This window comes from Vigna unguiculata, chromosome 2 (assembly GCF_004118075.2).
Source record: "Vigna unguiculata cultivar IT97K-499-35 chromosome 2, ASM411807v1, whole genome shotgun sequence".
NCBI classification, from domain to species: Eukaryota; Viridiplantae; Streptophyta; class Magnoliopsida; order Fabales; family Fabaceae; genus Vigna; species Vigna unguiculata.
Genome location: NC_040280.1, coordinates 26,346,757 through 26,369,452, shown reverse-complemented (window position 1 = coordinate 26,369,452; position 22,696 = coordinate 26,346,757). Strand labels below are relative to the sequence as shown.

General features: G+C 33.9%; 4 protein-coding genes across 6 annotated transcripts; 1 reads left to right on the top strand and 3 right to left on the bottom strand.

The window, feature by feature from the left end:
• Window positions 1-270: 270 nt before the first annotated feature.
• Window positions 271-3,174, bottom strand: LOC114173595 (probable apyrase 7). The gene is made up of 2 exons (XM_028058083.1): window positions 1,052-3,174; window positions 271-752 (listed from the first exon to the last, which is right to left on the bottom strand). Exons 1-2 carry the CDS (start codon window positions 2,856-2,858, stop codon window positions 442-444), a joined length of 2,118 nt encoding a protein of 705 aa, XP_027913884.1. The 5' UTR covers window positions 2,859-3,174; the 3' UTR covers window positions 271-441.
• A 1,816-nt stretch (window positions 3,175-4,990) lies between these two features.
• On the bottom strand, window positions 4,991-11,429 carry LOC114167741 (WAT1-related protein At4g19185-like). 2 transcript variants are annotated; one of them, XM_028052810.1, is made up of 7 exons: window positions 11,089-11,429; window positions 10,252-10,314; window positions 10,048-10,164; window positions 9,586-9,871; window positions 6,956-7,111; window positions 5,620-5,771; window positions 4,991-5,486 (listed from the first exon to the last, which is right to left on the bottom strand). In XM_028052810.1, the coding sequence occupies exons 1-7, from the start codon at window positions 11,292-11,294 to the stop codon at window positions 5,279-5,281; spliced, it is 1,188 nt and encodes a 395-aa protein (XP_027908611.1). In that variant the 5' UTR covers window positions 11,295-11,429; the 3' UTR covers window positions 4,991-5,278. The 2 variants fall into 2 exon arrangements, with proteins under 2 accessions (XP_027908611.1, XP_027908612.1); XM_028052811.1 differs by lacking the exon at window positions 4,991-5,486 and having other exon boundaries at window positions 5,622-5,890.
• A 1,983-nt stretch (window positions 11,430-13,412) lies between these two features.
• On the top strand, window positions 13,413-15,637 carry LOC114173909 (transcription initiation factor TFIID subunit 7-like). The gene is made up of 5 exons (XM_028058581.1): window positions 13,413-13,739; window positions 14,337-14,590; window positions 14,696-14,815; window positions 14,933-15,002; window positions 15,291-15,637. The coding sequence occupies exons 2-5, from the start codon at window positions 14,339-14,341 to the stop codon at window positions 15,446-15,448; spliced, it is 600 nt and encodes a 199-aa protein (XP_027914382.1). The 5' UTR covers window positions 13,413-13,739; window positions 14,337-14,338; the 3' UTR covers window positions 15,449-15,637.
• A 204-nt stretch (window positions 15,638-15,841) lies between these two features.
• On the bottom strand, window positions 15,842-18,659 carry LOC114173907 (glucan endo-1,3-beta-glucosidase 4-like). Of its 2 annotated transcripts, none has more exons than XM_028058577.1 (5): window positions 18,490-18,659; window positions 18,151-18,249; window positions 16,677-17,924; window positions 16,315-16,342; window positions 15,842-16,227 (listed from the first exon to the last, which is right to left on the bottom strand). In XM_028058577.1, exons 2-5 carry the CDS (start codon window positions 18,224-18,226, stop codon window positions 16,068-16,070), a joined length of 1,512 nt encoding a protein of 503 aa, XP_027914378.1. In that variant the 5' UTR covers window positions 18,227-18,249; window positions 18,490-18,659; the 3' UTR covers window positions 15,842-16,067. The 2 variants fall into 2 exon arrangements, with proteins under 2 accessions (XP_027914378.1, XP_027914379.1); XM_028058578.1 differs by having other exon boundaries at window positions 18,151-18,219; window positions 18,490-18,646.
• Window positions 18,660-22,696: the final 4,037 nt, after the last annotated feature.

Sequence of the window (22,696 nt, the reverse complement as noted above, 5' to 3'; positions counted from 1 at the left end):
TGTTACAACTTCTCTGTGATGTTCACAAGTCATCAGTCACCAGTTACGAAACTAGAAATTGTCTATGGTAGTAGCTGTTAACGAGTTCAAAGAATGGTATAGGAACAGTCACAAAATGAATTGATGCTGCGACTCAATGCGCAGAAAAAATCATTCTTGGTATGCCATTTAATTCTCCTACAACTCATAATCAACCATCCATGAAATTTGTGGCTATGTACAAGGCAGCCTAAAATTTACAAACTGGGGGGAAATGTGTGGAAATCTTGATTAAATACAGAAAGAATATTCAACAAAAAATATGTATTTACTTACAGATGTTAGTATGTTACAGAGAAGAATCCCTGGGAAAATTTGATAAAGCAAAACTCAAAGGAAACAATGACGTTTTAAAAGGATGAAATTTTCGAAATCATACCAATGTTTTCAGAAGTTGATTTCCTAACTCTTGAAATTTTGAACTTCAGCCAATGAGGAATTGAGGTCTTCTCGAGACTGCGATCGCCTACTCTGCAGATGCATCTGACTCCTGTAGGAGGACCAGAAGGCACCCATGTTGCTATTCTCAAATTGCATCTGCCCTAAACTGTTTGAGGAATAACTGTGTGAGACATTACTAGCTGATGGGTACGATGAAGACTTCATAAGCTCGATGCCACCATTGTTGTCATCAAGCCCATGCCCCAGACCAAACGGACTTTGTTGTGAATCTGTAATTTTTGGGCTCAGTGGCATCTTTGACCTTCCATCCCCTGCAGTATCATAGGTGTAAATTGAATTGAGGTTAACTCTAAAATGATTGCATGCACATTTGTGACAACAGCAAGCTTTGACAATTGCTGAAAACATGGCCAAAACAAGTTGCAGTGGCATCCAAGATATACAAATGAACGTTGCCATCATACCATACATTTTATAATTAGTAGTATAAACTAAAAGGACAACAAAAACAGACTTTCTATGCTCCTTAGAAAAATTTTGAACAGAACAGTTAGATCTATCAAGTTTTTGGACTAGTGGTGATCGTCATTTGCATAAATAAATAGTTTACCAGAGTTCACTGGACTCCAATGCTGGAACCGAAAAGGAGATTGCATGTTAAGAACAGAAGCCCCAGAAACACTGTTAAGCCTGGAAATGGGAAGATATTGCCTCCGGACAAACCTTGGCATCCAGTTGCCAATACATGATAAAGCACAAAGAAGTAGAATAAAAGAAACCAACAGAATAGGCACAAAAGCAAGAGGATTTATCTTGAACCGGAACAACTCCAAGTCACGAATCCCAAATCTAGTGGAGAATGCCTTTCCAGCTTCCAACAAGGCAACCCCAAGTGTCCAAGTGATACTTCCGGAGCCAACACTTACCTGATTATCATTAATGTGCAAACCCTCCCTCAGCAAAGAGGTAATGTAGGGTGCCCTAAAGCAATACTGATCAATAAAGGGTTGCGGAGCAACACTTGTCTTTGCAACATCCCATCTCTTTTCACAAAAATCCTTACCCTTTGCCAACACATCATCAAGAGTGGCCTCAGAAGTCAAGTTGAAAAACCTAAATACAACATAAAATCCAGAAATCACATAAAAATGTCCATAGGGGCGAGGCATACTGTCACGCAATGCACAAGGCTGCGCTGCACAATCAAGCCCTGCGCCAAGATCATACCATTCAGACAAATTTACAGCAACTTTCGCTAGTGCACTGCACTCCTTCCAATTAGGAGCACCAACAAGCACTAATGAAGTTCCCAACCCTCCACCCCCACTCAATTCTTTCCCACCTTTGTTATTAGATGAACAACGAGAACAAAAGTATTCATCCTTATACCCATCCTGCAAGCAAGGATGTTTCAACTCAATATTTCCACCACTACCTACAACAACATTACCTAAAGCAAACTCTTTCCTATATAGATAGTCCACAGACTTACCAAACGCCTCATTCAGACCGTAACCCGGGAGGGAATATGCAGTGAGATGATGTCTCACAGATCCAATGCTAACATACAAACTAGTATCATTATTCATCTGTTGGTCACTCTCAAACGTGACCTGCAAGGAAGAACCACCCAAGTCAAGTGCCCCATAAGTAGCCTTCCTAGGCCTAGCCCCCAAAATGCCACTATCATAATTAAGGGCAATCCACCCAAAATAAGCCTCCTCGGGGCCTGAGATAATCCTAACCCAATCCCTCTCACAAATAAAGGGAGAGTTTTTAAGCACAGTCCAAGCATTATCTAACAGCCACATAGAATCAATAACCGGAAGCCTCCTCACCCCAGCAGTGGCACAGAGAAACAACGAAGTAGACTTATGAGCATGAAGTGGAATCTTCTTCTTGGCCCACCTAAGCAACGGCTTCAACGCCTTCTGCAACCCAGTCACGTTGCGCACTAGTTTATCAATTCCAGGCTCGGTCTCCACTCGATCATAGGCACGACCACTAGGCTTCTTTTGCAAGCTATTCCTCAAGGAGTCAACAACAATTGGAAGATTGCTACGACGTTGGAACCGAACGGAAGCGTGGTAGACAAAAACGCGCGTGCCGGTGCTGCCGCAATCGAGTACAACGTAGTACTTGCCGGAGCCATGGTTCCAATAGGAGTAAAGGAGGAAGAAGACGAGGTACGTTAGGAGGAAGAACGATGCGAGGAAGAGTGCGACTTTGAGGCATCTGCGGCGCGAGGAAGAGGAGGGTGTTGGAAGCTTGTGAAGGGGTAGCGTGGCGTCAACATGGCGGTACGAGGAGAGGTCCTGGAGAGAGGAAGAGATTCGGATGTTGTTGGATAGAGAAGGGGAAGACTTTGAATTGGGGAATTTGGTGGAGACAAGTGAAGCGATTCTAGCAAAGACCATGTCTTTTTGCGAATTGGGGAATACCCAGAAGGATTAGAGAAGTGGGGTTAGGTGGGGGATGAAGAAAACATGGCATTTCGGGAATTGGGATTTTAGGGCTAAGAAGGGTTTGGGTTGATTACCATTTTTCAGAGATGGGTGGATCTGGATCCGGTAGATTCAGATTAGAGCGCAAAGGTTAGGAAAGAAAAAGAACCAAAAGAATGTGAATGGGTTGCGTCGTCTTCTTGATCCATAGGAACCAGCAAGACGGAGTTTTCAGAGGCTAAACTGCCACAATGCGCATCCATTACAAACAAACACTGTGAGCGCTGAAATTTGGACATAAGAGAGGGGAAATAATGGTGACATGAATTATTAAAATACTATTTTTTTATTAAAAATGAAAAAAATTAGTTATTGCTTATGAATTTGTTACGTGTTTTGTTGTGTAATGTAATTTTTAAATTTTAACGACAACCTTCTTTTCTTTTCTCGGATACTGATCAGTCAGATTTGTATGAAAAGCAGTACTTCTATGTTTAAATGCAAATAAAACTAATTAACTTTTTGTGTTAATTAAGAAAGTTAGTTAATGTTTTTAAATTTATTAAATCCGTTTAAACATATTACTGTATTTTCTAAAATGCTTTTATTAAAACTTGACATCAGAATTTAAAGAAGTCAATAAACATAGAATCTATGAAGGCAGGAATTAGAAAAATTAATTTAAAATAGAATATATTGTTTCAATCATAAAGTAATAACACTTTTTTTAATATTTCATGATATTTTGACTGTAATGCACGAACGACTATCTCATAAATTGTAAGAATATCTTGGAATGTTTAATATTAGTTAAAAATATATATTAATTAAAATACCTGAGAATGCTGATTATCTAAACTACAAAGAAAAACGATTCACAGTATTACAAGATATACTCATCTTCACACCATTAATCCTTATGTAAACGTGTTTTTTTATCAAGCGTAATTATATGTACATAAAATTGGTCAAATTTTATAAATTTTTTGAATAATAATAATAATAGTAATAACAATAAATATTCAAAATACTTGTTATCCTTGTATGTTTCTAAATTATTTTTATACATATACATATATATATATATATATATATATATATATATGGAACATTTTTATCCAAATGTAAGTTTGAGAATAAAAGTTAGTAAAAAGATAATTGAGAGATTGATTTAGATTTATTTGACTATAAGATATATTTTTTTTAAATTAATTCTCCAAAAACTAACATGATCATTCCTCATAATTCTTAGGAGCGATGGCCTTTACATTATTCAAAAGCAAATTTAGAGATTTACTCTGATAATATCTGAATTTGGATTTGACAAAATATTATTGGTGGGAATTCTTAAAATAAAATCAAACTCCTTGTATACTATAGCATATTATCCGAATTTAAAGTTACTTTTCTATATACAAACACAGAGAGCATGTTTTAGTCTATAGTCGGAACTATTTCTTTAAGACACAGAAATCACTGAAATGTGTTTTTTTTATGCTTACAATTAAAAATTAAACCCTTAATCAGTGTACTTAAAATTTAATTATCAGATAACAAATGCAGAACTTTGCTAGATTGCGAATTTAAAGTTGCTTAAAGTCAGTTAGGAAAAGCTGAGTATAGGGCTGCATATTATGATTATCCCTGGACAAACAAAAACTATACAATAGAGTATTATATAATTCTACAAATAGCATTAACCTCTGTTCTTATCAATGTAGTTTATTAAAGACTGAAATCAGCATAATACAATGTATGAAGAAGGTAGATTTCAGAGGGGAAAACAGAAAAGGAAGAGAATATTCAACTAATGACATCCACACATGTTGTCCCATTTCACTTTCAGTAACATATACTCTCCACTCACTTCCACAATCCTAATATGACATTTTCCTATGTTATTGTGCCTAATATAATCATTCACCAATGGAATCAACCCTTTTTGCTGCAAAACAAAACAACCTAAAGAATCTGTCGAGTAGAAAATAGGGTACCTATTATGTAAACAAGTTTTACACGGTTATCGATCAAGAATAAGCTTGTTAAATTTTATAATCATTAAACTTTTGTTTTGTAGTACTACGTTAAAGTATAAACAATAGAAGTGGGCCAAACTGTTCCATATTTGCACTGATCACAGTGTTGCCAATAAGTTTTACAAAATTCACCTTTCTTTGGGGTTAATATTACAGTTCCAGGAAGAGAAGGAATATATTCCATTTCAAAATTGCTCACCAAATTCAGATACAAGCCATTGGATTTCAAAATTCAGGTATAACATGACAGCATTGACAGTTTGTCAGGAAATACATCTAACAAAATTGTAACAGTAACAGAATTTTGAACCACGAGACCAATTTCTACAATTGATTGGCATTTAATAACTCATCTCCTTAATCTGAAAAGGTTTTGGGGGAAACGGAGGAGGACCCAGAAAAAGCGTGGCCTTTCTGGAGTGAACTTCTGTCGTGAACAAGTGGTTCAGAGACCCAAGAGGAAGAAGGGCTAGCTACTCCAACTCCAAGAGATGCTCGTTTTTCTTTAAATGATGCCCAGGTAACTAAATATAGACCGGTAATGATAAAAGAACCTCCTATGATGCTGTCGTCACATGCATGTTGAAATAGAATAATAAGAAACTTCTAAATTTTAATTTAAAACCGTCATGCTAAAGAACGATACCTTCAAGTTAGAACAGAATACATCAACAACTGGAAATAAAAAGGAGCTTTACCTTCCCAAGTAAATTGGACTTCCAAGGAAAATTTGGGAGAGGATGGCTGAAAACGCAGGTTGAAGAGGATTGTAAAGGGAAACCATGGCTGGCCCCAAGATTTTGTTGCACCATGTAATGAGTCCATAGTTAAGGGCAGATGCAACAGTTCCCTGAACAGATAAGGAAAATATATGCTAAAAAATCTACCAAAATATTTGTACGAACATGGATACTTCGATCTTTTCAGCCTTCATAAGAAAATACTCTCACTGCTTTTAGTTGTCATCACCTTTGAGCCAAAATCAAGTGTACGAGATGTCAAGAAGATAGATTTTTAACATGATTTATCAAAATATGAACACATGTGTAAACTTCCTAAAGTCTTTTACTAATAGAAAAAGTAAAAGAAAAAATTATATTGAGGAATACTTCATCAATCATCAAATGCAACATGGAATAAGCATCAAGACCTGTTCTTTGAAGGTGACAGTAACACCAAATAATTCACAAAAATAGCTAAAAAAGCTTTTACACTAATGTAATCCAGAGTGAAAAGCCAAAACTATGATAAACTCGTAAAACCACTTGCATCTGGCAAGCTAGAGGAGAACATTGTTAGAATTTCAAGGCACCCATAACTAACAGATAAAAATAAATCTTTATATACTCTTGTAATTTTGAAAATCATCTGTAAGAAGATTAATGCTCCCTCTGATCACATGTAAGAAACAACCTTTTGTTCCAAAATTTTCTGATTTTCATTATACTCATAGTAGTGCAGCAAAACTTGGACAACTTTGATTATTAACAAAGTAAGAACATTACATTACATTGACTCCACTTCAACAAGCGAGAATGCTTCCACTTACCAAGCAAACAACAGGCAATAATTGATAGCCTGTTTCGTGCCTTCTATAGCAAAGACAAAACAAGACAGAGAAAACGTAGAAAAAGACCCCTTTTCTGTATTATTTAACAATTATCAACTCAAAACTTAGGTATTTGCTTACGAAGGAAAATTCTTCCTTTTACATAGAGCATTCCCTGTCACAGCATCGAAAAACCTTCTCATCTCAAGATCCCGCAGGATAAGAATATATAGACCTTCTTAGAAAGTCCCATCCCCCATAATAACTAACTACTTAACTGCTTCTATTTTTGAATTTGTTTCTGTGATACACTTTCTAACCCCTCTCTCATCACTTCCCTGCCTAACATAGTCTGATGTGTTGAGTGGAAGAATGCAAAAAATAAAAGGGCGAATTTTGGAAGACAACTCCAATAATTTAAAAGTATCATTAATAACCAAAAAAAGTTCTTCAGACTGGATTGGTTAAAAGTTCTAGTGACTCACAGCATACATAACAGCAAGGATTTCTGATGATGTCAAAGTCCAGTCATTTGCCTCGTAATTCATGAATAATGACACTATAACCATCAGTGAAGCTCCGAAGAAGTATGAAAATGCTGTGACCGATATGTTTGCCTGATATTTTTTTAATACTGGTGCCTGAAAGCAATTAAAGGTAACAATTTAAAAACACCAATAATGTTAAAAAACCTAAGATCACAACAAATTAATCGGTTAAGTTTAAGAATCAGTACTACTAATTTGATCAATGAAGAAATTTGGAATGAGTAATGAGTCAATGACCTGGTGCTAATATGCATGACAAGCATGAAGAAGTCATCCAATCTAATCTAAGTAAACTTATTAAGAATGTTTCAGTACAGGAGGATTGAGGAGAGGGAGGGAAGAAATTATGCTATTTGTTGGTAGTTGGATATTAAATGCAATAGTGAAAGTTGTTAGTAGGATGTTAAATATATTAGTAGAAATTGTAATGAGTTGTTAGAAGGTTCTAGAGATCACATGTAATTGTTACTTTAGGGTTTGAGTTCTCTATATATAGAAGTACATGTACTCATTTAAATGAGTCGGTTTCATAAAAAGGCAGTTGGATGCATATGAGTTTATAATGTAAAGTATAAATTTGATGGCACATTAGAACGTTACAAAACAAGGTTAGTTGCTAAAGGATTTACTTAGACTTATGGTATTAATTATGAGGAGACATTTGCTCCAGTGGCAACGATGAATACAGTTAAAATCATTATCTCATTGACAACTTATTTTGGTTGGGAATTGCAACAATTTGATCTAAAAAATACTTTCTTGCATGGTCAATTAGAGGAAGAAGTATATGTGGAAATTCCCACAGGTTTTAGACCTATATAAGAGAATAGAGTATGTATGTTGAAGAAAGTATGGGCTCAAGCAGTCACATTGTGTTTGGTTTGGTAGATTCAGTCAGGTTATGATTTCCATGGGGAATCAACAAAGTCAAAGTGACCATACCCTGTTTATCAAACATTCTCCAAAAGGTAAACTTACACTACTCTTGGTGTATGTTGATGATATGATTGTTGCAGGAGATGGTGAACATGAGAAACAAGTCTTAAAAGAAAAGCTTGCTATCCAATTTGAAATAAAAGATCTAGGAAAATTGAAGTACTTCCTTGGGATAAAAGTAGCTTACTCGAAGAAAGACATCTTTATCTCACAAAGAAAGTATGTTGCTGATCTTCTTAAAGAAACAGGTATGATTGATTGCAAGACCACTCAAGTTCCTATAGAACAAAACCATAGAATTGGGAGTGATGAAGGCAGTTCTACTGTGAACAAAGGCTAATATCAAAGACTTGTTGGGAAGCTCATTTACTTAGCTCACACTAGACCAGACATAGCTTATGTTGTGAGTGTCGTTAGTCAGTTCATGCATGATCCAAGGGAGAGACATTTACAAGCTGTAAACAAATCCTTCAATATTTGAAGACAAGTCCAGGAAGGGGATTATTGTTTAAGAGAGATGAAAAATTAAAAATGGAAGTGTATGATGCAGATTATGTAGGTTCTGTTATAGATAGGAAGTCCACCTCAGGATATTGCATGTCCTTGGGAGGAAATTTGGTGACTTGGAGAAGTAAGAAACAAAATGTTATTACAAGGTCTAGTGCAGAGGCATTCCGAGCTATGGCACAAGGGGTGTATGAATTGTTATAGATGAGAATTATTCTAAATGATCTTAAAGTGACATGTCAAGAACCAATGATCCTTTATTGTGATAACAAGTTGGATATTAACATTGCTAAACAATGCAATTCAGCATGATAGGACCAAACACATAGAGATAAATCGACACTTTATTGAAGAGAAATTGAATAGTGGCCTTATCACTAGTTCCTATTTCCCAATTGGACCTCAGTTGGCAGATATATTTATAAAAGGTCTTCCTACTGAGCAATTTCATGATCTCGCATGCAAGTTGGGAATGATAGATATCTATTCACCAGCTTGAGGGGGAGTGTTGGTAGTTAGATATTAAATGCAATAGTGAAAGTTGTTGATAGGATATTAAATGTACTGGTAGAAGTTGTTAGAAGGTTCTAGAAATCTCATGTAATTATTACTTTAGGGCTTGAGTTCTCTCTATATAGAAGTTCATGTATTGTTTCAAATGAATCAATTGAATAAAATCTCTTTCTTTCATATTAATTCTTTCAAGTTTATCCATAATTCAGAAAACACTTGACCAAAAACTAGGGGACCTTACTCTGATATATCTCCAAACTTGAAGAAGATAGTTATAGGGAAGAGAACCATGTTCATAGAAAGAATTAGGACATGCAAGAAATGATTGCAACAGAAGCAATTATCCAAATCACAACTATCCTAAATCATATGAGACACGAAAAGAAGTTGGAATGTTGAGAATTGACCAAGTATCGTAAGCATCAAGAAATTGGGATTTGAGTGGAAATGAAGATTCCTAAAATGCAAGAGCATATAGATTCATCTCAGCCTCCCAGGTGAAGAGTGCACAGAGAAGTTGGGACTTGGTAAAAGGGTAACAGGCAAGATATGTCATTGATCACTAAATTTATTCAACAGTCACCTATGCATATGACAAAAAAAGATAATACCTGAATGGCTAGAAACGCAGCCATACAAATGCAATTCCCTATCAAACACAGAACCCCAAGATGAAAATGGTCTAACCCGAAGTCTTGTAAACTACCAATTAGCCATCCAGATGGCTCTGGCTGACCTCTGGCACTTATTTCATTTTGTGTAGCAAGATTGATATCAGCATATCCTATCAAAGCTGGACCTCGATACAAAACCATCACTACAGCACCAGAAACACAGATGATGGTTCCTCCAACTTTAGCCAGACCATCATATGTGACTAAATTCACTCTTTCTGTACTGCATGAAAAGGTTTGTTTGTACAGATAAACATAATTCAGTGACCTGGTTATCTGCTTTAGTGTACTATTGTAAAACATATGAAGTAAAAGTGAGAGTGTGCAGTTGTGTTTGAGTAATAGGATACACACATACAAATTGAAATGGATAAGTGATACTGGTGAAATGAAACTGACCCCATCATCACAGCCAATATAAAGGTAAAGACTGGAATAGACGGTTGTATGGCAGCAGCATAAGTTGGATTAGTATAGCTTAAACCAATAAGAAACAAAAGTTGGTTGCCAAATATCCTGATCATGAATCAAGAATACATCAATAAAGCACTGTATGTTTTATATATACTGGAAGTGGGAAATAAATAGTATCAAGAGCCTAACCCAGTTAATCCAAGAAAGAAGAATGACACCAGTAGGTTCTTAGTAGTGGGTGGTCGAATCCGTCTACAGTCCAACATCATGGTATGATCAAGATATCCATTGAATAGAAAGAAAAGGAATAATAACAAGACATAAGAGGGAACAAAAATGTAGCAAGTTAAAATGTTACATCTAAAGAATGAATGTGAAGCACGGTTAAATGTTAAATGTAGCAACTCCGGAATCATTGTCCACAAATACACATAAAATGTTAAAACCATATTTTAGAATATAATTATAACCCTCAAAACAATGCAAACGAAAGTATGAGCTATAAGATAATATTACTTAAATATTAAGCATGCTCAAAATTATCAGGCAGAAAGGTCCAGATATCAATGAACATGAACGGAAATTGTCATACAACTAGAGTTACCTACATTCCAAACACTCCAACGGTTTAAAAAGCATACATCAGAAAAATATTTTTATAGCACATAGCCCAGTTCCCCTAAGCTGTATCAAGCACATGCAGACAATCAGAGTGTTGCAGACATCACCAACCCTCCCAATTGCAGAACAAACAAATGTGCTTAAGCATCCAAACTTAACCGATCTAAGTATCCAATAACCAAATGGAAATGTATCTGAAATACTCAACCCTTTTAGAAGGTGGACCAATAAATATAACAAATAAACTTAGAAAACAAAAAGGCCAAAGTGTGAGGGAGGAATCCATTTAAATCGAATCCAACAGAGGGAAACAACAGAACAAAAGGGAGCATATTCATAGGTTTTGAGAAACATTGCAAGCACATTTTTGAATGTGGGTGATTTGAAAGAAAGAAAGGAGCATACTTTTCACGGATATAAGCAAGGGGTGCGAGGATGGAAAGGGCAATGAGATCGCGGAATACGCAGAACACTAACTGGTTGATACCAACATTAAGGGCCACTTTGGTGATGACATGGTAGCCACCATTGAAAAGCTGCACCATCGCCATGGACACATGGGACTTCCATATATCACCCCCCAAACCCCCTCCAACTCCAACGCTCGCCATTGAAATGAATCCACACTCTGCAACAAGTCCCACAACTTCTAAAACACCAAATGGAGTGGTTAGATTCGCTTGTTCGTTCGTTCGTTCAAACAGTGATGTCAACCCCAAAACCGATGCTTGATGCTTAGTTCACAATCCACGACAAAACTAATAATAATAATAACAATAATAATCTATAACATATATATAAAAGGATTTTCCCTTTTTTCCAATCTTCAAAATACCAATTTTATCTTTTAAATATAATAATTTATTAAATTTTTAAAATTTGACCATTACTTTTATAATTTTTTTATAAGATCAGATGTCTCTGTTTCTTCTCTTATTCTTTATTTATCAATAAATTATTTTATCTGTTATGATATATTTCACTTTCTTTTTAATAAATATAATTTTAATACATATATTAACTTAACAACATTATAATATTATCACACATGTTTAAAAGTTACATACACACATTAGGGATCTGTAATCGGTAATAATAATACAGAATCAAGTTTTTAAATCTGAATTAAATGTGGAATTTTAGAAAACTATATTAATAAATAGATATAGATAACTTAAGTTTACATTTTAAAAATTCTGGCATTGTTTTTAAAATATAGATATACATATCATATTTCAAAATTCGTATGTAACATTTCATTGTACATTGACAGTTTCTCTTGAAACAACATTCATATTTAAATGATGAAATACAGACACACCATTTACAATGACAAAAAGTTTGACAGATTCAACAATCTAGAGATCAATTTTCACAACCATTTGGCATTCTATAATTCATTTTCTTAATTTGATGAGTTTAGATTTGAAGATATGCCGGAGGAAGCAGGAAAAATGTGAGCACTTTTTTCACAAATGAGTGGTTCAGAGACCAAATAGTGATTACCAGTAACCCCAAGTAGGAGTGGCAATACGGGTCGGCCCGCCCCGTTTAGTCTCGCCCTGCATAAGGCCCGCACACTGCGGACCGGCCCGGCCCGGCCCGCACATTTTATGCGGGCCGCATACTCTGGCTCGTCCCGCATAAAGGTTGGCCCGCGGGTCCGCGGGCCGGTCCACTTTTTTTTTAAAAAAAATTATTTATTTATTTATTTATTTTATGATAAAACTTTCCATGTTTAAAAATTGGGAAACTTCAAAAAGTTCACAAAATTAAGTAAAGACTTTGGGGAATTAGATGATAAATTGATAATTCAACATTTTCATCATATTCATACTATGACATACACAATATATTCTTTAAATTTTAGCACATTAAGAATTATATAATACTTGTCTTTTCCAGTTATACAAGAATTTGAAATGTTAATGCAAAAGTCCATAAAAGAAGTAATTAATATACACAAGTAAAAGTTTTTTTTCTTTTTTTTAATTTTATGCGGGCTGGCCCGCGCGGACCGCGGGCTAGCCCGTACGGGCCGCGGGCTGAGCCCACCCGGACCTGCAGGCTCATTATTCTGGCGCGCCCCGCGTTTTTTATGTGGGCCTGTGGACCGGACCCGCGGACCAGGCCCTAATTGCCATCCCTAACCCCAAGTAACTGCATAGAGACACGCAACGATTGAAAATCACCCTATGATGCTGTCATCACATGGATCAAAAAATCAGAATAAGCTTCTAAGTACAATAATGTCACACTGCTATGAAATAGAAAAGGTGGAACCATTTAGTTCAACTAGATATGAAATTTTATTAAGCTTTAAATTCTTCCATTTTAACCAGTCAGAACAGAACTCATTTTTGGTTAATTTTTATAAAACCAACAAGCTTTTATGTATATATGATAGTTTGGAATGAGATGACAATGCAAAAAATAAACTTTATGCAGTCAATGATAGTGTCAAGGCGTTGGATTATATTTTTATATCATATGGTTTCGTTATAGATGCATTATGGTCAGGATGTCAAAATGGGTCAGATTCCACGGGTCGACTCGTCAACCTGACAAGAAAAATATGGGTCGAGTCAAAAATATTAACTCATCAATCCAAAACAATTCGATTCGTCAAATCTATTGGCCCGTCGGACCGGCCCGCGAGCCAAAATGGGCCGGCCCGCATCCCGTTTAAGTTACTCTAAAACAACACGTGCAGCGTGCAGTGTAGCTCTTGTGTTTTAATTTTGGTGCTCTCCTCCCGCACACAGTTCCATTCCATTCTCCATCCACTGCCCAGTTTCTCTCTCGCTCGAAATTGGTGCTCCCTGCACGCGTTTCTCCTCCACCGTGACATCCACCACGTCGCCTCCCTGCGTCTTCGCGTTTTCCTCCTCTACCCTTTCTAGGGTTTGCACACTTCAATTTTTTCCCAACCCGAACCGCGCAACCCCCTGATTCTGTCATACTTCGCCTCTGCAACGAAGGAATTACAGTGTTGCCCCCTGATTCTGTCATACTTCGCCTCTGCAACGAAGGAACTCCATTCACTGCCCGATTAGGTAATGTTGCTTCCTTCCTCATTTTTTTCTTTGCAGATTTGATTTACAAATGTGACTGCAGTGCTTTCTATTCAATTATTGTTCCTTCGTCTTTTGTATGCTAATTTTTGAACCCGATTTTATGTAAGCCTAAAAATTTGATGTTTTGCTTCTCTGTGTACGAGTTAGCTCCCCCATTGGTTTGTGGTTGTGTCAAAACTGCACTGTTCAATTATCTTTTCACTCTATAGGTTAACACTCTCTGTGTAATTTTACTTTGAAGTTTTGTGATTAATTATAGAGTTCAGGGTGGAGGAACAGAAACAAATCCCTTTTGAAAGGGTTGGTATTTTGTGTTGTGATAATTTAATTTCCTTTATTGTTTCACTCAACGAGTTAATAACTTTGTATTAAAGTGGTGAAAGTGAAACATACAGAAAGGAAATCAAGTCTATTTTATCTAATAACAACACAAGAATTATTTCCTAAATCTCTTTTTTTTTTTTTAAATTTCAAAACATGGGATTTGATTTCTAAATCATTTCAACTCTATTATGTGTTTTTTAAATCAAGTCATTTTACATGATAATGTTTTGAAACATGGCCTATTGTTTATAGTTATGGAGGAGCAATTCATACTTAGAGTTCCACCGAATGTGGCAGAGCGGATAGAGCGGCTTTTAAATGAAACTGATCCTTCTTCATCTGAAGACAAGTCATTAGATTTGTCATTTAGTGAGGATGGAAGAAGTGGTACGTTTATGATTGGGAATGAACACTTCCCAGCTTCTCTATTGGACCTTCCCTGTGTTGTTGAATCCTACAAGTCATATGATGATAACTCTTTGATTAAGACAGCTGATATTGGTCAGGTCAGTTATACATCATTAATCAAACAATTCATTCATTCCTAATCACATCTTTGATTTATGTAACTTAATAACTGTATCTGATTTTTTCATGAGTTCAACTAACAGATGATTATGGTTCGGGAATCCGGTGATGCTGCTCCAGATGTAATTGAGTACAGGCATGGCCTCACCCCGCCCATGAGAGATGCTCGCAAGCGTAGATTTCGCAGGGAGCCAGATCTTAATGTATTTATATTCACTCACATAACAAACATTGACATACATGCCTCTCTTCCTCCATATATGTATATGTATGTGTATATGATCTCATATTAACATTTTTGTTAATGTTTCATTTTCCAGCCTGAGCTTGTGTCCCGTGTTGAGAAAGATCTCCTCAAAATCATGGCTCGAGGAACAGCTGAAAATCTTGATATCCTTAAACGTCTTTGTTGCCTCAAACAGCAAATGAGTGTTGTTTTCATTTTTTAATCCTTAATCTATGATTTCGCTTTCAATTTTTTTTATTAAAATAATGGATAGTTATTGAGATTATTATTGCTTATTTTCTTACCACCCTTTTATTGTTTTCCTCGTTTATAGACACGGGGTTCATGGGATAACAAGAGTCTATGTTTGCATCAATGACAAAATCTAGTTTGTTGCCTTCTTGATTGTGGAAACAGTCTTCACTTTGGTTATTTCCTTGACTGAGATTCACATGCAGAAGCCGCTGAACAAGAAGTCGAGGAGAATGCTCGAGGTGGTAATAAAAAAGCTGCACCTAAGCCTGCACCGAAACATGATGTTCCAGAGAATCATACGAATGCAGGGGAGCCTGACAGGAGTGATTCTGAGGAATCTGATGACTCGGTCTGACCCAAATCAACTTCCAAATAATATTTATATTACAAACAATGATGAAATGACAGCCTGTATAGTATAATTGCTGCAGTTAAACTTGAATTCTGTCCACCATTAAAATCAATTTTGGTGGATTTTCCATTGTAGTTGTTTGTATACACTTTTGTATATTTATCAAATGGTGCATTTTCGTGTTATCTTTTACAAATCTTGCATTTTCTTGCTAACTGTTCTGTGCTGTATCGGTTTGATTATTAACCTTTGAGGTCTAATTCAATTCCCCTGGATATGAGTAACATGTGTTTATTTAATCTCGGCTCGTTTTGCCATTTGGTTAGAAATGCGTAGGTTCAATTGAGATTAGCGAGAGCATCACTCACGTATAGCTTTTAATATCGTGCAAAAAGGTCAGTTGAAATGACATTAGTCACTACTAATAAATTGATTACATTTTTGGCAATGGTATATCTCGAATCATTTGTATTCTCCAGCTAAAGCACTAAATTTCTGCAACTACCTACCAAGAATGATCCCAAATACACCATACAAAGTGGCATGTAGCGGGGAGACCTGAACCATAAATATGAACCAAAAACAGTATAAAGTTGCAATCTAAAACTGGAGGCTCTTTTGGTCATGACATCATTAAAGCAGAAAGAACACTAATAGACGATATCAAATACTGAAAGGTGGACACTTGCAGGTTCAAACCAGCTCCAACTCCAACAGGACTTATAGGTCCAAGTCCAATTGCTGTAGAAGATGAACTTCTTCCACCAATGCTCGAGTTAGCACTGTCATCAAAATATTCAATTCAATACAAGATCAGGTTTGAAAAACATAAATACTTGTAAGATTCAATTCATAATTGAAAAACATACCTTCCCGCATATATACAGGACCCATAACCTGCAATGCAGCAAAAATATCCATCAATAATTGATTCACTCTTATGCAGTAGTTAAAAGAACCAAATACAAACTTCAAATCATGATACTTTTGCAGTCTTGCTGGATTAATTTTTGAAAGAGTTATCATCTTCAGATTGCAATAAGAAAGCTATTCTATGAGCGAACTTATAAATCACAGTCCAAAACTGCATTGTATACCCAATTGTGGCTGCAATTTTGTACAATCCTAAATCGCAACTCAAAACCTTGGTTATATATGTTTTGACAGTAGAGAGAATTAACTTAAAAGTGTGAGAAAAGAAAAGTAAGAATCATAAGGATCATGGACTTACTAGGATCCTCAGTTGTTGTTGTTGCTGTACCATCAAAGTCACAAGTGCCACCAGCATTATGCATTTTCTGATAATAATCATTATAAGCATAAGAAGCATGGCTTTTGACGTTATTGGGGGAATAGCATGGTCTTCCTGGTTGGATAGCAACACAGTTAGCTTGGCCTTGTCCACAAGCCCAGCTCAAGCCAGCTTGCAATTTGTCAGTGTCAGAATCATCTTTAGCCACACAAAACGATCCTAGAGAATTTCCATTACTCAGGTTGGAACCACTAAAACTCAAGGGATAAACACTACTTCCATTAGCATAAAAAACACCCCAATTCTTTTCTGATACAGGCCCTTTTCTCTTGTCTTCATTAAATAACTCATATAGGTAGGTATTAAGGGCTATCTTTGGCTGACTAGGGGGTCCTGAACCATTAAGTACTCTCAGAATTAAATTATTATTGTAGGTCTCAGCATTCTTTTCAGTAGCATCTGGTTCATTTACTGCACCAAAACTAGGCCAACCAGTTTCTGTGATAATAATTGGTATATTATTGAAATTAAAGGCTTCTATGGCATAATAGGTGGCATCCACCATAGCCTCAAACATGCTATTGTAATGGAACAGTGTGTTTGGGTCAACAATTTGCTTCACTGGAGAAAGGGGTCTGAACAGAGCATATTCAATAGGGAAAATGCCATCTCCTTTAGTGTATCCATAATAAGGGTAGGCATTTAACATGTAAGAGGAATTTGTGTTCTGCAAAAACTGAAGGAGCTGGTAGATTGTGGAGTTCCATGAGGAGTTAAAGGTGGCCGTGGAAGGAGGAAAAGGCCTGGAAATTATATCCATGGACTGTGGCGTTGAAATCTTAACCCTAAAGTTAAGGTTTGAAGCAACAAGTGCTTTGTGCAGATGGTTCATGGCAGGAACAAGAACAGATGCAACTTTTGGGACTGAGGTGAGAACCTCACTACCTACTGATATTGCTGTGATATTAGTAAATGGCATGTATGCAGCCACATTGTTACTAATCCATGCTGCAGCAACTGATGCAGATTTTCCAATGCCTAGAATCTCTTCATCTGTGACACTGACAATTACTTCAATTCCAGTTTTTGAAAGTGCTTGTAGCATGTGCTCATTGGCATCATACAGACGCACGTGTGTAATTTGATGTGCTTTCAGAATAGCAACCAGATTTGAAGCAGATGGAAGATCAGTAACACCAGTGCCAATGTTTACCCCCACAAATGCACCTACATTATGCAGAAAACAGTACAATTCATATATCAAAATTCATGTAAAAAAGTAGGTTTTAAAAAACACATTCAAAAAACTCGATTTTGGCAGCAACATCAAGGTTTTAGGAGGTTTTACCAAATTTGTCAAATTTCTTGAAATATCAAAACTTGTGCAAAATCAGAAGGTTTAATAGATCAGCAAGCAAACCATAAAATACAAAAAAGTGAAATTGTGATTTACCTACTGCATTGTTCACTGTGGCAACAATGAGGAACAAAACACTTGTGAGCCACCTTCCAAGCTTCATCCCTTGCATAAGCAAAGCCTCAACAATGAAGGCTTCAGCAATAAAAAGAATCACATCTTTAACAGCTAAAATTGGGAACTAACAGGTATATAGCATTTGTGCCAACTACAAACTCAAGAGTCCAATAAACAATGAAGTTGAAAAGAAAAATTAAAATGCACATGTTTGTGACTGCATTTTGATGTGAAATCCATGAATGAACAAGCTTCACTATTTACCATTTTTTGTTTGTTTTTTCATGAAGAAATAAAAATATGAAAAATTGTAAATACCTCAGAGAATGTCAAAAGATGAATGTGATGGAGGGGAGTGGCAATGAATAATACTTCACTTGAGATCACAGTTTTTGAGTTGAGTTTTGTGTTGTGATTTTCCTTTTCCCTCCAACCCCAAAAGTCATTCATTAATTTTTCTACTCTTTTCTTGTGCAATCATAGTCCTAAATCAGTGACATGTCTCAGTGTTCATACCAAAACTAAAAAGGAGCCGAAAGGTCAATAACGCGTAATTACTGTATATTATTATTACTATTACTATTAGTGTCTACTCGTTTTTGGCTTCTTCGCCTTCCTATTAGCCAAGCTATACATTAGACAAACACAAAATTCAGTCATTTAGGACAATTAAATTATAATAAAAAAAAACCAGCTTTTATTTGGATAAATTTATCAAAAAGCAGTTTTAAATTACAGAATACGAGCTTGAGCATTAGAGACACAAAATTATCATATTTATAAAAATAACTTAATTTATCAGAATTTTTCTTTTGTTAAATTCAAATCAATTCATCATCATGATTCTTTTGTTGTTTTTTTTCTTCATTATTAAGTATTAAGTTTCAAATACGTTATGAATTTGTGTATTTTCGTTTGTCCTATAAAAGTTTATATATATATATATATATATATATATATATATATATATATATATATATATATATATTTGTTCCATTGAATGTTGAAAATACTATTTTATTTTCATCTAAATATACTAGTTGATGATTTGTGTCATTAACGGATGACTTCATTTTTATATGTATTTAGTTTTCATCAATTTGTTTCTTTTCTCTTAAATCTTTTTTAACTAGTTATTGTGTTTCTAAGATTAAGCTGATCAATAAATTGAAAAAAAAAATCCAATGTTTAATAGCATTTTTTTTATTTATTTATTTATAATAATCCTATATTTTTCTATATTTATTTGATCGAACATGGTTCCTGTATCATTTAAAAAATTCTTTCCATTATATCATCATTAATATCATTTCTCACATTTTACCGCTGAAATTGGACATTAAACAGATAAAAAGTGTAATGATTTTATTAATATATTTTAGTTTATCATGGTCTAATAGAATGTAAAGATAATCTACAAGATTATAGTATCGGTTTAAAGATAAATTAAGTAAAATACTTAATTTTAGGCCTCTAGATAAAGATTTTTTTTTACTATTAATATTTTTCTATGAAATTAATTATTAGATTATGTTTAAAAAAAATTAATTTTTTTACTAATATATTTCTATTAAATTAATTATAAATTTATATTTAAGAAAAAGTCTCAGAAGAATTTTATTATTAATATAGTTTTACTAAATTAATTATAAATTTATGTTTGAGAATAAAATTTAATTAAAATATTATTATTATCTGTTAGTTTTTATTAGTATTAAAAATGATAATTAATGAGTTAAAACCTCCATTTGGTAAATTATAATTGTATTTACAAGATAAAGAATGATTAGTTATCTTTATTTCTTATAATCAGTATGAATTTTATTTTCTTTTTTTATATTTTTTATCTCTAGGGGACTTTTCTTAGCTTCTTCTTACTTTTTTTTCTTCTAAGAATCATTTTTATATGGTTTTGGCATATTACATTTCATGTCGTTCGTGTGTACCAATTTTTTCATCCTCATTTCTGGTTAGTATATATTTTTTTCTTTTTTTGTTGATGTTTTTCTTATTCTGTTTTGGATTTGTACTAAAATTAGAAATGTGTTTCTTTTGTCAAATTTTGTTTTTCAGTACTTTTTGATTTACGGGTTTCGAGACTATAAACTGGAATTTTTTTACAAAACTATTAATTAGATTAAGTGTTAATTTTTTTGTGGATATTAGATTAATTAGAGCATAATTCAAAGTTGGATTTTCTATAAAAAAATTCAAGTTTAGAGGAAAAAACTTATTATTGAGTCGAGAAAAATCCAAGTTTCGTGAAAAAAACGAATTAGACATAGAAAGAAACAATTTGATGAAAACATTGAGAATGAAATTGTAAATTCTCTTTAATAATAATCTATAATTGATTACCTTTTGTATATTGTAGATAAAACAATTACCACACTTGAAAGTAGATTTGAACAATTTAAAACATATGAAGATATTTACGTTTTTTTATTTAGTGTTAAAAAATTAAAGTCACCAGATTGTACAAATGTATATATAGCTTATAGAATAATGTTAACAATTCCAGCATCATTTGTTTCATGCAAAATGAGTTTTTCAAATATAAAAATAATAAAAACTTATTTAAGATCAACTAGGGATGTCAAAAAAATCGTACTCGCGAATAAAACCTGCAACGGGTAGGAAACGAATATTAAAAATGGATATCCGCTACCCGCGGGTACGGGTATTTTTGATACCCGTATGTTAACGGGGTGGGTACGGGTATCATAGTATTCGTACTTGTGGATACCCGTACCCGCTAAACTTTAATTCATAATATATATATATATATATATATATATATATATATATATATATAAATAAAAAACATTTTGAGTCTTCATTCAGCAATGGTGGTCGGATTCTTATCCCACATCAGAGTAGATTACTTCTAGATATTGTGGAGGCATTGATGTGTCTCCAAAACTAGTTATGGACCAACATGGAAGATAATGAAATTAACACTTTTACTTAAATATTTTATCAAGTGATTGTTAGAAATTTTTAATGAACTTCTTATGTTTTCAAGCTCTTCTAGATTAAAATTGGACAACATGAAACTTTATACAATGTTGCAAGATGTGGACATTGATGAAGTTAGTAATTTCTTTAATATTTTATTCAAAAATAAACTACAATATAAATTGTTAGTGATTTTTTTTTGTTTGTTTTTCAAGAATTACTCGGAGAAGGTGGACTTGTTGATTCAAGCACTAATTATAGTTAAATATTTATTTTTTTAAAATATTTTTGTAAATACCCGCGGGTACCCGTGGATACCCGCGGATATGAAAAAAATAGGCGGATACCCGATGAATATGAGTACGAGTACAGGGCAAATATTTATCCAGCGGGTAGGGTACGGGAGGAGCTACTACCCGTACTCTACCCGCCCCATTGACATCTCTAAGATCAACAATGTTTCAAGAAAAAATTAAATGGATTAGCTTTCTTACTTATTGAAAAAAAAAATATTAAATGAAATTAATTATGACAATTTAATAAATAATTTTGCATAAAAAAAAGTTGAAAATAAATTTTAAATGAAAAGTCTCATTTTGTAATTTTACTTTAGGTCTAATGAACTTTTGAGTCATCCTCGATTAAATTGACTCTTTCTAGAAAAGTATAAGAATTTTATTAACTAAAAAATAATTAAATGAAAACATAGGCAAAAAATACTATTAAATCAATAAAAGAAGAGGAAAATTAATCAATAGTAAAAATAATTAAGGTTAAATATTTTTTTAATTTGTAAAATTTAATTGAAAATTAATATTTTTCTTTATTCTAAAAATTTTGACACTTTAAAATTGAATACATAGTCTTCTTGATCTAGTAGTATTAAATTTTTCTTACCATGTTAAAAAATATTTAAAAATTTTAAATTATTTAAGCTGTTTGACACGTTTTAATTTAAATGTTAATTTAAAACATTATTTACCTGTAAAAAACAAATTAACACAATTAAATTAAAAATATATATTTATACATAAATGAAATTTAAAAGTAGAAATATATTAAAATTTCACATTCAGACCAAACATATTTCATATAATTTTTTGTCGTGGACAATATGAAACAATTATATATTTGAAAATCAAAGAGTTGTAACTTATGGTTATAGTCATTGAAAGATTGTGAGTTTTTTATATATATATGACATTGTTTTTGCACATATAAGATATTTGACATCACTTTTACCTCAAAACCTTAAGGCAATAATATTATGGGTCTTTATTCTTATATAATGTTTAACTTTGTCTATTCTATCTATTGTAGAACTTTTGACTCACACTTAAACTATTCCTAACACACGGTGAAGTTAGAAAAATAATGCATCAATATGTTGAAGTGGTTGGAGAGTTATACCTTCCCAAGTAAATTGGAGTGCCAAGGAAAATTTGGGACAGGAGGGAAGAAAATAAAGGGTGAAGTGGAGTGTAAAGCGCAACCAAAGCTGGCCCCAAAATCTTAAGTATGTTTTAAGTTACCGAAAAAGTTTAATAACTTTCAATTAAATTTCTAA